Here is a 16,707-nt window from a genome sequence, read left to right on the forward strand (position 1 = left end):
TAAATAAATAAAATGTTTCTATCCTTCAAGCATTAAGAAAAAAAAAAGTCCTTTCTTGAGTTCACTCTAGTTTTTCTGTGCTAATACAGAAAAGACATTAAGATTCTGGGAAAATTCAGTGCATTCAAAGTATCACACCCTTACCTTAAATTACTAATGTTCTTTGGGCTCATGGATGCCATTCTCTGATTAACATAAAGTAAAATTAAAAAAGTACTAGTTTAATCTAAACTTTTAAAAATCTGCTTGTCTGTTGACATTACCCTTTAACTTCTGGAAGCTACAAAGCTGAACTCTTCCTTTCAAAATAGCTACCACCCCACTGTGTTCTTAAATAAGAACATGGGAAGACAGACTTTTTTTTTCCTGTTTGTAGTGGCTGTTCATTTGACATCTTTAGAGCCAGCACGTTCTTATTTCTAACAGAGGGAGTAGAAATGGACAGATTAGCCAAGCTTGATCAAGAACAATGAGATTTTTAAGATCAGAACTGACAAGTGGTATTCGTAATAATGCAAGGAATACAATACTTAACTCAATCTCAATATGAAATTTTTGTCTCTTGAAACCCTAGTAATCTGGAAAAGCTGGTATTTAACAGTGTAGGAATATTCTGGTACATACTACTTTGTATTCATTATGCATAAAAGGGCCATTTTCAAAATAAATCAAATGGATACACACCTGTTCCTTTTCTAGCTGGGATGGAAACTGCCAAACATATAGGGATGGCAGGACGCTGGCCATGTTTTCAAAGAAAGTTTAAACAATGATCAATAATGAGTGAAACTGTAATCTTATTTTTATTGCAACGATCTAACTATTACATATAGAGTACTATTTAAAGTATTTTTCACTCAGAAAGGCTGTTTTAATTTTCATCTACTCTGTTTCAGCTTCATGAACAAATGTTACAATAAAATGGGTCTCTGTAAGAAGAAGGAGATAAGTAAGACTATGCTAGAAAGAGACAGCTCTCAAAACTTACTTCTTTTGAAAGAGATAAAACAAGATGATGTTTAACAGAACACAAAACAAAGTAGCCCGACAGCAATCGGTGGGTCCCACACAATGGGATGAAATCCTCACTTTCTGGCTGCGCTTTCTACATGAAGAGTCTTCCTTAAAAATAAATGTCTGGCCCCTGCTTTTCCCATTAAAAATCAAGCAACTTCCTGAGTTTTCACTGGGGATTGTAAAAGCCTGGTGTGGTATCTCAGAGAAAGACACATCATGAGTGGCTACCAACTTCAGATGGCTGTTTAGACAATCTCATCTTGCAATTAACGAGAAACACACGAGTTTTCAGGGGTTTTCTCACTGCAGCAGCAGGAGGTATATTCAGAAAAAGTGTCAGTTCATTAAGACAGTGTCCCAGTTTCTCCCAGTTGTAAGATCTACGCTCCTGGCTAGAGAGGGCTGGTTTGCAGGAAAGTCACTCTCCCTGGGTGGGGGGTGGGGTGGTGGTGGCGGTCCTGGTTCTTTGTGGGCACCCCTCCCCTGTGAATAAATATTCCCTTCTTCAGCCCTCTAATCACTCTACTTTGTAGGCTTCCTTTGGAGTACTGAGAATCTCAGCTGAGGTTACGCATAGACAAGAGGTGAGGATTTTTCTACACAGAAGCTCGTCAATGCCTTACCCCAGTTTTAGACTCTGTTGAGACGTGAGAACGAAAGACAGAAGACAATTCCACCAGAAGCCACACAGTTCTCACCTCTTCAGGCACAAGTGGTTCAATCATGGGTGCGTCCTCCTGCCTGGCCGCCAGCCGCACGGGAGACGTGGAAAGCCTCTTTTCCCACTCATTCGTGATGGCAGTGTCTGTGGAGGTTTCTAGAAACGTTCTCTTCAGCTCGCTAATGTTGGTCTGATGTTTCATCAGTTCATCTTGAGTTTTATCTAGCTCCTATATTCAGGAAATAAAGAATCGCCAAAAGTCAATGTTTCACATTTCTTTTTTTTTTTTTTTAAGTGGTATCAATCTCATTCACGGTCAAAATAAAAACCGATTCTGAGTATCAGGGCTCATGACACTACCACAGACGCTCTGGTGAAAATGTGCTATGTCCAAGGAAATGAGAGGAAAAAGCCTAGAACACACAAGCATAAAAATCAAAATGGTCATAAAAGGTCAACTGTAAAAGAGTGGAAGTTACATGTAGCCAGAGAGACTTGAAATGAAAACGCACACAGGAAGAGGGATCTATATCTAGGAGAGAGTTAAGAGTCAGGTAAGCTGAGAGTTACAACTACGTATTAACAGGAGAGAGCACATGTTTCATGCACCAAGGAGTGAGCCCACAGAAACACCACTAAAAAACCAACACACACAAACATGCACTGGTATATACCAATACCAACCTCTAACATAAGATTACTATGTTTGACATACACATTTTCACCCTTTATTCGCTTAATCAGACTATTCTGAAAAAAGTGGAGAAGAAAGGGAAAGGTAAGGGACACGGTAGCCAAAGGGACCATTATCATCCTCCACACGCTACTAAAGACACGGTAACCGTCATGGGGCATGCGGAAGACTCAAACACTAGACAAACAATTATCATCACACACTTTTTTGCTTTGTTTGGCTTTTGGTTTTTAAATTTTCTACCTGTGCCTTGAGCTCTGCATCTTCCTCCTGGTCCGACTGCCAGCATCGAGAAAGAGTGGGAGATAAAAGTCTTACCATGCAATGTATTCTAAGATGGAAGAACGACGGTCTACATCAACCTGCTAAACCTGGGCGCTAGATTTCTCTCGATACGGATGCCATCTCTTTGCTTCTATACAATCCACACACTCTCACAAGTGGAAGCTTAATAGGAATATGGGGATAAGCGCGTCTTTGCTCAATGGGCATCTTAATCAGGACACTCCCAAGTGTGATGAGCAGATATGTGTGCTTTGAAAGGTGATGGAAAGGTTGTATTTCATGAATATTAGAAATGGCTCTAAAAGGGTGGTGAGCCAGATTAAAACTGAAATTCCTAAGAATGGCTATGATCACCCAGTGAGGGTACTGTTGTATTGTACGAACCCTCAATCTGCAGACTAGAAAACTGAGGCTCAAAGAATTTAACCCAGAGGTTCTCATGTTTTAAAATTTCTCGAACTCTGAATTTCTTAAACTCACATAATGGATACGTTTAGGAGGGTGGAGGAAGTCTTGAAAAAAAAAAATCAACTCCCATGAATGTACCATCATTTCTTTAAAAAGCAGATGGGATAATTTGAGTTTAAAAAAAAATGCAGTAAATGGATCCCAAACCTGTGACACTGTCCTTAATTCTCTAATTTCAAGGACCTGTCTAACCCTTGGACTGGGATTTGGGTGCCAATACCCCAAAGCCATTTACCTACACAGTGGCAAAGCTGGGTTCTCATCCACGGCTCTTGGACCCAAGGTGTGGGCTGGATGCCCCTTGCTACAAGAGGTGCCCCAGAGTGAAATATGGGTGAGAAAAGGGTAAGACGCAGGACAGTGCCTCAAGCAAATTATTCATTCTATCTCAGTCTCAGTTTTCTTATCTGCCAATGGGGACGAGAGTTGCCTGCTCTACATATCTGATGGTGCACTATTTTGATTCTGGTTACCTGGATAAGAGGGGGAAAAGTGTTTAGAAAGTGTGATAGGACACACATATTCACTCCAACAAGTGTTGGCAACATTCTAAGAAAGCATGTGGTAGGTTCATGGCTGCTCATTTTCTTTTGAAGTTTCACAGCCCACTTATGTTACATATATTTGTCTGTGTGCTTCAAATGTTATAGAACACATTTAAAAGGTGTTGGAGAAGTTGAAGGTGCTATTAACATAGTTTTCATTTATAGCACATATTAGGATTACAATGCAAATTGACAATGTATTAACATAGACCCATATGTGACCAATTCTTAAAAATCAAGGTGAAATTTTATATGGGGCAGAGAAAGTTATTAACATGTAACAGATTTATTCCTCACATAAAAGAATTTGGATAACAGTCATAGATGTTATTTTTAACTCTTAAAAAAACGTTTCCAGGCTTTGAATTGATCCCCAGCATTACCAAAGGAAGATGTTTAATAAAATACCATTATGAAATGTTTCTCTAAAGATATTTTTGATGAGGGCATATACAGGTTCTCCTTATAACATCTTAGTTCTTCCTAGATACACAACTAGAAAATCGTTTCAACTGGATTATGTAAAAAATAATGTACTAATCTACAACCTAAAGCAAACACTGTCACGAAAAAAAATTCTGCAAACACTTCAGGAAATCAATATCTTGACTTTCATTACTATAGAGAAATACTGTTTTTTAAATGTGTCCTAAGAATTAATAAAGGAGAAATAATAGCATGGTATCTCACCTATCACTGCTCAATGTGGTTATATTTTTTCAATAAATCATTAACAGTAATTGGCGAATTTTCTTTTCCCTAGAGAATTAATTTCTTACAAGCGAGCTCGGCAATATCTAGTCTACAAAAACAAGTTAGGAGAAGTAGCATTTGAGCATTTGGGATTTTGAAATTTATCTGTATCGGGTCATTAAGCTAATTAAGTTGTGACCCTCTTCCCTGACTCATCATGATCATCAAACATAAATAACCTCTCCTTTGGGTTAGAGAAACATAGTTAAAAAAAAAAAAAGTATTATCAATTGAGTTAAGTGGTTCTCAAAATCTGAGCCCAACATTAATTGTCAACATGGCCTGGGGTCTGGTTAGACGAGCAACTGCTGGAGTCCCGTCCCAAACCTTCTGAACTTGAGACATGGGGATGGGGCCAAAGATTGAGAACCACTGGCCAAGGCACCAGAACTATTTAACTTCTATTGCTGGAGGGTAGAATTTCTCCCCACTCCAAAAGGTGAAATGCGAAGCTCTTCAGTGCAGAGCTGAAGGCACTTCCAGGCACTTTCCCGAGGCAACCCCCAGCCGCCCGGCGACCGGCTGCGTTTACACCAACCTCAGTGGCAGTGGTCTCGCCATCGGCAGCCGTATCTGTCCGTTCGCTGTCAGTCTATTTGACCACGGCAGTGACCAGGTTCCAGGAGGAAGGCAGGGATAGAAAACAAAGCCATCTGGTCATACAGGGTCAAGCTCAGGTCAAACAGTTCATTCTCACTCTCTCTGTGAGCTGCATCATACTACTTTCCCACGAGAATGCAGGGTCAAGCAAAAGCAAAAGAAAGGCCAGAGCTTGGGTTTCGTGGGCAGACTCAGAGGAAGACTGGAGGAGGCACACACAGCCTGCAGGGGCCGTGCCAGCCAAACCGACCTGTCTGGGTGGGTGCACAGCTCAGGAGGACCAATTTTTCACCCACCTTACCACCCCTTTTAACTAGAACACCAAAAGAAGGACTAACAATGCTTAATGCAAATAGCGCTGAGGTTTATGTATTTTTCACTATAGTATGATGTCCCACGTGAAAGGTTAATTTAAAGAAAAAAGCTACTTTAACAGTTACCGGACTTTCAGCCCCTCATTTATACTAGTTTGGTTGTTTATATCCATTTATGACTTATCGGGCTGTCTGCATTACCTAATAATTATAAAAAGCACACACCAGCCACTCACCGGCATATGTTTTACACATGGAAGAGGGAACTTCACTTTCAAGCAGCACTGCTAAGTAGATATTTTTTTTAGGACTCTCTGTGGTATTTCGTTTGCCCCACCCTCCAACACAAAGAAGTATATCAACATACGTATTTACACATCTCCTTCCAGAAATACCATTGAAATGAATTTAATAAGAATAGTGACGATGGTAATACTAATGAAATAATAAGAGAGCCACATCTACTGGGAAACAAATAAAACAAAGCACAGCATTTGAAAGAGCCTAGGATTACAGGGGGAATTAGAATAGTCACAACAATTTCAGGCCTGGATTTCAACCTATTTCATAGGGGTTTACGATTTAAAACAGAAATGACTGAGGAGAGTATAGCTGTGGACACTGAAATTAGGACATCTAAGTGTAAGTGCCTTAATACGACATTAACTGATTTTCCCTGCACAAAAATCAACCTAATTATCAATAAAATTCCCTTGATCAAAGGTTCATAATTAATATTTAAAAAAAATAATAACTGGGGGCTCCAAGGGTATGAATGTTTCTTCTAAAATAACCTCTCACTAAAAAGAGAAAAGAATGTCAAGAAGGGACAGTTCGGGTAGGGTTGCTTCTATCTATATAACTCTTGCTGGGCTGATTTCTTGGCACTTGCACAAACTTTCATTTCATATATTCCTAAAAGACAAGGAGTCAGAATTCCCTCCCAGCACGTTGTCCCTAGGATGCCATTCTGGCAACCCTGCTATCAGGACTAAGTTATTTTCCGCAGCTCGGGAAAGACAACTTTCCATGACCTGGCCACCTCTGGCAACTGGAGAGGACTGGGGGCGAGGCTGTTAATTTTCTTTTTAAGGGTGGTCACAGCTTACAGTGTTGGAGTGGCCACACTAATGGAGAGCCCGTGGGAAAGGCCAGTTTGAACTACGAAGAGAGAGAATTACAGGGTCTTTAAAAAAAAGTTTCAACTTATTGTTCAAGGTTGGAGAATAACTCAAAAAAATCTCCAACTCTTGAGACTAAATAAGAATGGCTTAGTAAGTATTTGGGTCAAATCCTTCAAAAGTTCTTGCCAATAGTTTGCTTCCTCCATAGACTATTTCCTTTATCTCCATTAAAAGTAATGGTTGTTTTCCAAGCGTCTCAGCATTAGAATAGATTCACGGTTATAGATGAGGGCTGTGAAGCCAATGGACATAAACTCAAAGTCTTGTTATTTAAACCTGCTGAGACACGCTGGGCACATTTCATGCTTTCCTCCTGATTTCCTTCTCCATAAAATGGGGGGAAAATAGCCCTAACTGTGTGGGGTACTGGATACTAAGTGCTTTATAGAATGTCTGACACACACAGAGCTTTAAGATTCCTATAATAATTGTAATATATTGATATTAATAATATATAATTATCACTGTTATTTTTTTTTTCCTAGCCACATATAAACAAAGAGCTTAGGCCATACCTAAAGTCCCTTCAATTCCAACTTAGTACCTAGTCAATTCCAACTTATTGATAAGCATAGTGCCTTATCAATAAATTTTTAATAAATGAGGGATAAAGGCTGAATTAAAGCAGCTTTTAAAGTACCTCTTATTAACACGATGAAGTATGGCTTAACACAACTGCAAGATAGCTAACCCATCATAAATGATCAAAATAAAATACTTCATGCTACAATTTAAAATGACTTCTGATTTTTTTTCTCCAGATCTCCTTTTTTATTTTTTATTTTTATATTTTTAGAAATTCACATGAAGTTATAATTCTATGGGTATGGTGAGCTAACTCATCTTAAGTTCCTCTACAGATGGCCCCCTTTTATCTGACCATTCTGAAAATATAAAAGAAAAATACTGAGTGGCCACAGGCTTTGTAGTTTGAAATTGTGAAGCCTACTGGATTTCACTCGAGCAAGGCTCGAACTATTAAGCTAAGCAGCTACACAACACCTGAAAAAACGTAAGCTGTGATAATAAAATATTTAAAAAGAACTGGCGTCATTAGCAGTTTGGAAAAACACACATGACAGAGCTAACCTGTGGTTAAAGAAATTGCTCAGGTCAGCCGCCGAAGCGTTTATAGCCTGGAGATAAGACAGGCCATGGAAGTAAATTACTTTTTTTTTAAAAAAAAAAAACATAGAATGACCTAAATATGAGTTCTCTATCTCAACTTGAACTAGAATGCTCTCAACAGGTAGGGTTAAGAGATGTCATCGAACAGACTGCCAAATGCAAAATTGTGCAACTCAAAAGCATGGGACAGATCTGTAAATGGTTCCCCCAAGGCTGAAGAGGGGGGCTGGAAGATTGCAGCTGCCAGAGTCAGTTCATGGTTTCAGAGGTTTGAGCTGGAAGCGCCAATCGCACTTTCTCTAGCTTGTAACAACATTTACTGCTGTGATTTGTTTTGCCAATGTAATGCAGACATGCCCATGTTTAACATTGATTTTCATGCACTGATTCCAACAAGATGTATACCCGGGATTAGGCACAAGATCTGTGTGGTTTGCTGTGTAAAAGTTCAGACTGTTATACAGAATCTAGAAAAGCACAGAGCTGCCCTATTTGCTTTAGGTTACCCTGACAACTACTTCCATTGCTAAAGGAAAATATACTTGCAGGCTGGAAATCAGCTAATATTATAAACATTAGACACTATTGTGTTCTTAACTCTTGTCTGTTCTAGACTGATAATGCTGTCACAGTGATATTAATATTAGGGTAAGAAAGTATTTTTCATGTATGAAAAAGTTATTTTTCTATCAGTTCAACATAATAATAGTTACATCTGACCCATGGACCTTGAAAATGGCTCTTAGACAATATAAATTGAAAAACCTAAACTTTTATTTCAAACATCTATGGGGCCCTTCACATTTTTCCTTCTGCTGCAAAGAAATGATCATGATAAACTCTAAATACAGATTCATATGCATCCTTTCAATTCTACACACTCACAGGTACAGTTTAAATGATGACTTCCTAGCTGAGTATTAACTGAATAGACTGACTTTCTTTCCTGTTGAAGCCTTGATTTTTTCTATTTTTAATGCTAAGAGTATTTTGCTTGTCTCCTACCAGAAAAACCCTTGTTTTGTGGGAACAGGGGAGCTGAGGGGAGCTGGAGGAGAGGTGTGGGCAGGAGGGCTGCCAGCTCAGTGCCCCTGCTGGCAGCTTCTATTCTTTCTCCCCATTCTCTACTGAAATGTGTAGAAAGAGAAACAGCTGGGCTGTTCCTACAGCATGGAGATGGGTGAAAGGAAAGCAATTAAGAGGACAAACTATTGGCTGCAACGTCAACTTACCCGGCTGCACTGCTGGTGGCCGGGGACAGCCAGGAACCTTCCTTCCTCCACTACTGCCCAAGCCTGGCTTGGAGCTCCATGGAGGCCTGACTTCCCTGACTTTAAGAGAATTTCAAAATGTGCAGCTGTTTTGGCTCATGCTGGAGATGAAGGGATTGCTGGTTTCCAACAGCGCACCCGACAAACGCTGGCACGGAATTACTGATGGCATTTCGGCCCATTTTCATACTGCACAGAAACCTCAAGCAAAAGGCCTTTCCCTGGGACGCTGTGCCTGAAAAGGGCAGCCCGCAGCCCCTTCTGGTTCTGTTTCAGGCCCTAACAATTAGTGCTGCTTTAAATGGACCTGACATTCTTTCTGACCAGAAGGCCTGCAGGATCCCTGGAGTAACAACTCAGCCTGGCAAGGATGATCAAAGAGGGCAGGGGGTGCATTTCAGAAGCTCGGGGGAGGATGCCTTTACCTTTCTGAAAAGCTATGCATGTGATGACGATTTCCCTCAAAGCTGGGCTCTCGCCGTCTCGCCCGGAACCCCTGACCTACCTCGAGGGGGCTCCCCTGCCTCATTACACCACGGTATTTTTTGGTTAACACTCCATAAACCTAGTCGGAAGCTTTTCCGTCTGTCGTGTCTGTAATTGACTTTATTAGGTGATAACTGAACCGAGCCTCTACCTGAATCCTGAGTTTTGAACACAGCTAGTGAGTTCTCCGAAAATCGGCTGGCTGACAGGTGCTGGGGGGTGGGGGCAGGGGTGGGGCGGGGGGGGGCAGACTGCCACAAACACATGGTGTTGTGCCTAACCCTGGGCCGGGCGGGCCTCCCCACACACAAAGACCTCCTCCCATGTCGGCACAGACAATAAATGAGGCTCTGAAAGTAGGACCACCATCGCAGCAGCCGTCTACCATCGTTTTGGACCGAAGCACCGAACACGGAGGGAAAGCGTGTTCTATGCCGAGGTACACACCTCTTCCTCTGAGCTGTCCCTCGGGCCATTGTCTAGGGAGGCACTCAAGGAGGCTGCCTTGGGCTCCAGGTAGCAGAGGCACAGAGCCAGAGGGAAGGAGAGAGTGAGGGCATATGGCACTGAGAAGGAGGCGGAGAGCAGAAAGAAAAAGATGAAGAGGAGACAGGGCACCAGGGAGGGAGAGCGGATTGGGAGATAATGCTGCAAGCTCGGGGGCAGGAGGTTGGTTTCAGAAAGGTTGGGGAAAGAGAGGTAACCGTTGTCATCTAGAAGAGAAGGAAATGACTCGGGGAGCTGCAAGGAGAAGGAAAACAGGGTTGTCCCTCTGCCAGGTTGCTGTTTGCAGCTAAAAGCCACATCTTGATCCCCAAGGAAAGGCTTCCCTTTTCCGTCAGCATCCAGGCTGGGCTCACCGTGCATTAGCACGGGGTCTCTAGGTGGCTCGTGGCCTGAGGACTTTTGGTCATTCTCCTTACATCTCCTACGGAGTTTCGTGGGAGATGCAGGGGGACTTGGGGCAGATGGTGGTGACAAGGGACATGAGTCAGTATCGGGCTCAGATGACTGATGTGAGAGACAGAGAGAAAGAGAGAGAGAGAGAGACAGAAGCAGCAAACAGATGCAGAAGGACAAAAAGAAAACTGCAATTAGTTACTTTTCTTATGGGTATCAATATAAAATTGTAAAACAAGAATTTTTAGCACGAGGGTGGTTGCTCATGGACTTGAAAGTATTCAGGCTGCATGCCAAAGTTTAGACTGTCAAATATATATGGAGTTTTCTAAAAAAAGCATCACAAGATATCTGTGGGCGATCCTAAAATCTACATTTTTTTCACACATCTGAAGTTTTGTTTAAGAAATACAACTCTACAAAGTTTTAGGGTTTTGAGAGCAAGAATAACTTTAAGACTTTCAATAACTTTCCCCTGATCTCCTGCAAAAAAGATCTGTCCCTATAGGTCAGTTGGATTAAAAATAAAAATGAAATCCAATTTTTTATTATGAATACAGTTTTTACTGTCTAGCATTACGCCTTTCCTCGGTCAGGCAATTATATCCAAATCTGGTAGGTTTCCAAATTTAAAAAAATTTCTGGCCCCTCTCCTATCTGATAAGCACTTACGATCAGAAATTTTAATAATTAGCATTTTAAGAATGCTGACTCCCCACAAAGGATCGCGTTTCCTTTGCAAACTCCCATTCTATTTTGGCTCCTTTATCCATGAGATAAATAGGGTAAAAAATTAAAATAAGAGGTTCCAACAAGCTAACTAGCAGAGTGTATTTTCTTGAAACATGGTTTTTTAAGTGTTGATATTATTGATGGTTCACAACTAATGTAAAGGGACAATTTCCCAGCCTTCTGATTTCTTAGCAAGCAAAGGGCATGCTTAGCTCCCTTGGATGGAGTCCTTAATGTAATGATAAAAGCCAGCACTTCCCCTGGATCCTGGCAGTCTCAATGACCAAAGCCAGTTTCACCTACAGGTGCTGAGAAAGAAGCAGAAAGAGAGAAGCAAACCAATGCCAATACTCAAATCGGGCTAGAGCCCAGAGCCCAGGAATTCAAGGTAAGGCCAGAGGGAGCCTGAGGTTAAGGCAGCTTCTGCTGTTCTCCTGAGCATGCCAGGCACGTGTGCGTGTGTACATGTTTGCGTGTGCACAGGTGTGTGTGTGCTCTGCTTAGTGACCTGAAGGCGTGGAAATTACCCAGCTTGCTTTGTGGAGACTATCCAATCCTGACTTCAAGGAAAGGGGGACAAGGGGAAAGAAAACGCATAAATAAAATTATATCACAGGCATGCAGGAAAGTAAATGCAAAGATAAGATTATATCAGGGGTATATTTGAATTTAGAAGGGTCTCTTTTTACTCTTAGACAAGTATGTCTTTTTTCCACATACTCACATTTGACACTGCATATTGCGTGTTAAACAGGAACCTGGCCAAACCATTCAAGAATACGAATTTTACATTCACATTCAGGAAAAATATACAAGTTATAGGCCGACTTTGGCTTGGCTTCCCAAGCAGCGAAAGGCTGCCCACCCCCTGGGTGATGTTTATCCTAGGAAACAACCCTCGCTCTCAAGGGACTCTTAGGTGGCCAGTATTTTTAAGAACTATTTTCAGTAAGGCATTTTCATTTTGGTTAAAAAAAAAAAAGAAAAAAGGATCCCTCTATTGTTACTTTTTGAGGAGGAGGAACCTATAATTGAGGTTTACTCTTCTATGCTGTTCATTAAAGTGGTTTTTAAAAGACAGTTTTGTGCTGTGGGAAACAGAGAGCCAACCCTCAATTTATGCACTGGGTCTCGGGGACAGTCTTTCTGAAAGGCTTAAAGTCAACGTATTGGCTTCTCAGAAACTCAGAGGATGAGGGCAGTGCTTTCCTTCACTTTTAATTTTCACATGGCATAACCGGCACAAAATAAAGATAGTTACATTTTACACTGAAATAAGTGATGGCTTTTAAAAATAAAATAAAGTAAAATGGATTGGACCTATTTTTGAAGCAAACTAAAAATGCTTTACATGTCACTCAATCGTACGTATGCCTCTGTGAGAATCAGAGGTTGACATGGGTGGTTTCAAGAAATCTTGGGATAATCAAGAATAAAAACCATACACTTGCTTTTTAGGTACATCATCTTTTTGTATCCTATTTTAAAAGCTGCCTTGACTTAACTGAAAAAGAAGGTTATATAAACAATATTCAGAAACAAAACACATTTAACAAGCGAACACAATCCAAGTATCTTTGCCATCATCTCCTATTCCATTTTTATTTTTTGCATTTGGCAATTAAACGATCTGTCCTATTAAAAAAGGATGATGGACTGGATCATTTGGAATTTTATAACTAAAAAAATTATAGAGTTGTTGATCTACCCATTAAGATGTCACTGTCAAATTCTGTCAAAAGGAATATTTTCTATAACCACAGATAGGGAGCACATAAATAAACTATACTTGAAGAGCCCATGTACAAAAGAGCACAACTGAGTCAATTCTATGCAAGTTTTCCCATAATCTAAATGTGTTAGACAAACACATTTTATTATGCTACTTTCTTTTGCTCTGTACACTTGGTACATTCCAGAAACCACTCTATTTTTCAATATTATTATTTATAAACTTCCAAGTGGGTCTTTCGTCTTTTCAGTTATTTTTCCATAAGGTTGCTTTACAGTGCTGATAAGGCCATCGGAAATCAACAGAACATTTAAAAAGAAATTTACTGAACAAAACACCTGGAGAAATGGCTGCCAAAATAACTTGTGTGTTTCTTCACAACCATCTATCTTAATCTCTCATTTCAAAACACAACCATTCACAGCTTTCAATGATTAGATTGTAATTTATAAGACTAAGAAAGGAAACGGCATATAAATATACAGGCTAGGGCCATTCTGTACTGACGGACAAAAGAACAGCAGTGATTAATCTATATCTAGGAAAGCACACAGTTTTTGGGTAGGAGAATGGGGCCAGAAACACAGAAAATAGCGAATAGTGGAAAGTTCTGCAATGTGAGCCCAAACAGAAAAGTATAATATGCCACTGTTAAGTATTTTTAGGATAAACCCACAGGACAGCTGTTGAAAGTCTTATGTAGCATTTCAGCTGTTAAAGCAAAATAAAAACATTCAAAAAGTTAAGAAAAGAAATAATCTTTCAGAGGAAAAATGTTGAAACCGGAGAAACAGTTAAAAATTGCTAATATGAATGTGACTGATGTTCATGCATGAATTACCCTAAATCTGAACACTTTCCTGGCTAATATCCTCAGAGTGCTTTTAGAGTTAAGAGTAGGAGCTCGCTCCAGGGGGCAGCCTGGGAGATGTTACCTTGCCCTCATGCCGTACGGCTGCGGCAGGCGGTGGTGTGGCTCCCTCTGTCCTTTTCCGTCTGTCCTCTTCTTCGTCCCGCTCCTCCTCCACTTTCTTTTCCGGGGTCACAGTGGTGATCAAGTTGGTTTGAGAGATGCCCTTTGTTGTGGCGTACTGGCCAGTACCAACCTCTGCAGCAGACATAGAATCCTTCATGTATATTTCATGGTTTTCATTCACTGATGCTAAAAGCAAATACAATCGAAGAAATACAATCTGAAATAGTTAAGTCAGAAGATGAGTCCACAAAACCAATTATCCCATTACTGGGGGAAAAAAAATACCTCTACAACATACCAGGCTTGTTTTAAAATGACAAACTAGCGCTGCATAACCTTTGCTAAGCAGCATACACACATCTCTATCACCTTGAACGGGATTTTCGCATTATTTAAATGGTACCTCTTGAAGCCAACAGAATAACTTTCATCTGTACTGAGCTCTCTGGGGAGGGTGTGTCAAGAGGGTGGATGCCAGTGAGAGGACAGGATAGGGCTGAGCTGCTGTCAAGCCTGTTATCCCAAGGCTGGGCACAGGCAGCAAGCAGTTTGGAGAAAATTCTACAACTAATAGTAGGGTTTGCAGTGGCCAATTGCTTTAGTACAGTTGACTTGAACATATTTTTGGAAGCATCATTCACCAATGGGCACCCAATTGGTGATTTAAAAAATTCCTGGATTTTATTAATAATGATTGAAAGGTTCCCATTCTTAATGTTATAATAGCTCCAAGGTTCATAATGAAAATTAACCATCTTGGCACAAATTAAAAACTTCAGATGGCAACTCTGTTGAACTGATGTCCAGAAATAAGGTAATTTCTACTGCATCAAAAAAGACTAATTTTGTATGCGCAGATGCATCTCCAGTATTTAGGGAAACGAGAAAAGTTGCTAAATGAAATCCATGCAAATGTCAAGCATGCAAACATAACACAAAAAAGACAGAGCCTTTCATCATAGCTAAGATGTCTTAGTGAAACGGATGCTCAATTTCAGTTAAAGTTAAAAAAGTTGGTACTCATCAGTTTAGATTTTAAATATCATAAAATTTATTAGAACTTATAAATGCTGCTTTTCAAATCACAGTAGGAGATCACAGACAAACTGCATTCATATTTTAGGAACTTTAAAATATAAATATTAGAAAGGGTTCTGAAACACCTTCAATAGCGAAACCATTTCACTAAGCACACACCCGTTCATATAGTGTAATCTATATTTTTACATCTCCTTATAGGGCGAAAAAGCTCATGGGTGACCTGTCAGACTGTTCTAAATAAGATGCAACCTTGCAAAAAGCAGTGTGTGCTCCGACATGCAGCCACGGCACCAGGCCAATCAGCAGCGGACAACATACTGTAATTGGCAGGACCCCAAACAGTAAGAGACAACACATACAAACTTTTGGGCAGGGAAGAAGAGACAGCAGGACATTAGTACATTTACATCCAGTGGTTTTCTGTCTTCTCGGCAAAGTCACAGAAAAGGTCATTAGGAAAACAGCGTTCGCAACAAATGTGTTCCCTCGGGTACACAACACGGCCAAAAAAACTGGATGTCGTTCAAGAAAAATAGGTGTGATGCTACAGAAGTTCTCAAACACCGACTTAAAGAATATTTTAAAAATTATAGCTATAATGAAAAGCTACAATGTCAACATGTGGCAGCATATGGTATTGCAGTATCTTAACTGAACTCTGAACCGTGATGATAAATCTTCTATTCCAAAAGTTCGCTATTCAGAAAACGAGCAAGTCTTACAACTAAAGAATGATAATTAACTTCCCAGACCAGCCCACAAAATCCTTTAAGATTACCTATGAGTATAATTGTTGAGAATTATTAAATAATTATGACTAAATATATAACAAGAGTGATTTCACGTTTTGCTCCTACCAGCGACGCAGCTGGAGGTGGCCTTAATGCCATATTTCATAGGTGATTTCTGAAACCGTGGGCTGGCACATTTTCCAGCTAGGACACTGACGGACGGCAGCAGAGCCTGAACCTAGAAGTAGCTGTGCCAGACAAGTGCTCCCTTCTACGCCACTAGTGCCTTTCACAATACAGCATTAATGATATGATTTTGACTTCCAGCAACTACTTATGAAGTGTCTCAGTAGGAAACTCCAGTCTTTCCATCAGAGGATTCATGGACTACATCAGTCACTAAGGGGGGCAGAGGAAGGGGAAGGGAGAGGACTGGGATTCTTATGGGGACAGTGGGAAAGAAGCTCGGAAGGAAGAGGATTCCGGCAATTTGCTCCTTATATTTATTTTTATTTGTGTGTTTATTATTGTAATCATAAATGCATGTTAGGGACTTCACTTTCTATTTGCACAGGATAGGTCTTCTGTCAATCAAGTGATCTCTAAGTGTTCTGATTTAGAAAAAAAGGGACGTGGGGAGGGCGGTGGGATTCAGACCATAAATGAGATATGACTGCAGCTGTCATGTCTTGTACCAGAAATCACATCTACATGAACTGGGCAGCAATATAAAACTGTGAGACAAAACCAAACAAATACCAACCAGAAATTTACTTTTATACTATTCCCTAAATATATTAAGTGAGTATTTCCTGGTAGATATGACTTATTCATTTGACTTAACAGTAGAGAATGCTTACACAGCTATGCTCCCCCAGGCCATCTGGTTTAGTTTTTAGTATTAATTAGGAGAATTTAACTTACAGCTCTTTGCTCTGCTGTTTGAACAACTCTATCCCTTCTATCAACTATTATTAATTGGCTGAAAAAAGGCCATATTTTATTCATAAACATTTCCTTGAAACAGATAAAAACTTCATTTATAGTTTTCTTTCTGAAACACATAGCCTGAAACAAACCCGCTAATCATTTAAGATTTACTGGCAAGAGAATCAAATTATTTACAGAGTATGTGAATACTATATTTAGGATGAGAACTACTTTCTCTTAACTTGAAATGCAGATCTGT

The 16,707-nt window shown here is 40.2% G+C and overlaps 1 protein-coding gene across 10 annotated transcripts in view; it reads right to left on the reverse strand.

The window, feature by feature from the left end:
* The window catches only part of EPB41L3 (erythrocyte membrane protein band 4.1 like 3), a 261,674-nt gene that overhangs the window by 16,535 nt on the left and 228,432 nt on the right, over positions 1 to 16,707 (reverse strand). For 4 of the 10 annotated variants that reach the window (XM_077135910.1, XM_077135907.1, XM_077135912.1 and 1 more), the window contains 3 exons: positions 13,706 to 13,932; positions 4,962 to 5,015; positions 1,716 to 1,907 (listed from right to left, as the gene is read on the reverse strand). In XM_077135910.1, coding sequence (XP_076992025.1) covers positions 1,716 to 1,907; positions 4,962 to 5,015; positions 13,706 to 13,932 — 473 coding nt within the window. Of the gene's footprint in view, positions 1 to 1,715; positions 1,908 to 2,362; positions 2,429 to 2,615; positions 2,652 to 4,961; positions 5,016 to 13,705; positions 13,933 to 16,707 lie in introns of all 10 variants that reach the window. The other 6 variants (XM_077135916.1, XM_077135911.1, XM_077135909.1 and 3 more) reach the window with 3 other exon arrangements.

The sequence above is a fragment of the Tamandua tetradactyla genome, chromosome 18 (genome assembly GCF_023851605.1).
Source record: "Tamandua tetradactyla isolate mTamTet1 chromosome 18, mTamTet1.pri, whole genome shotgun sequence".
NCBI classification, from domain to species: Eukaryota; Metazoa; Chordata; class Mammalia; order Pilosa; family Myrmecophagidae; genus Tamandua; species Tamandua tetradactyla.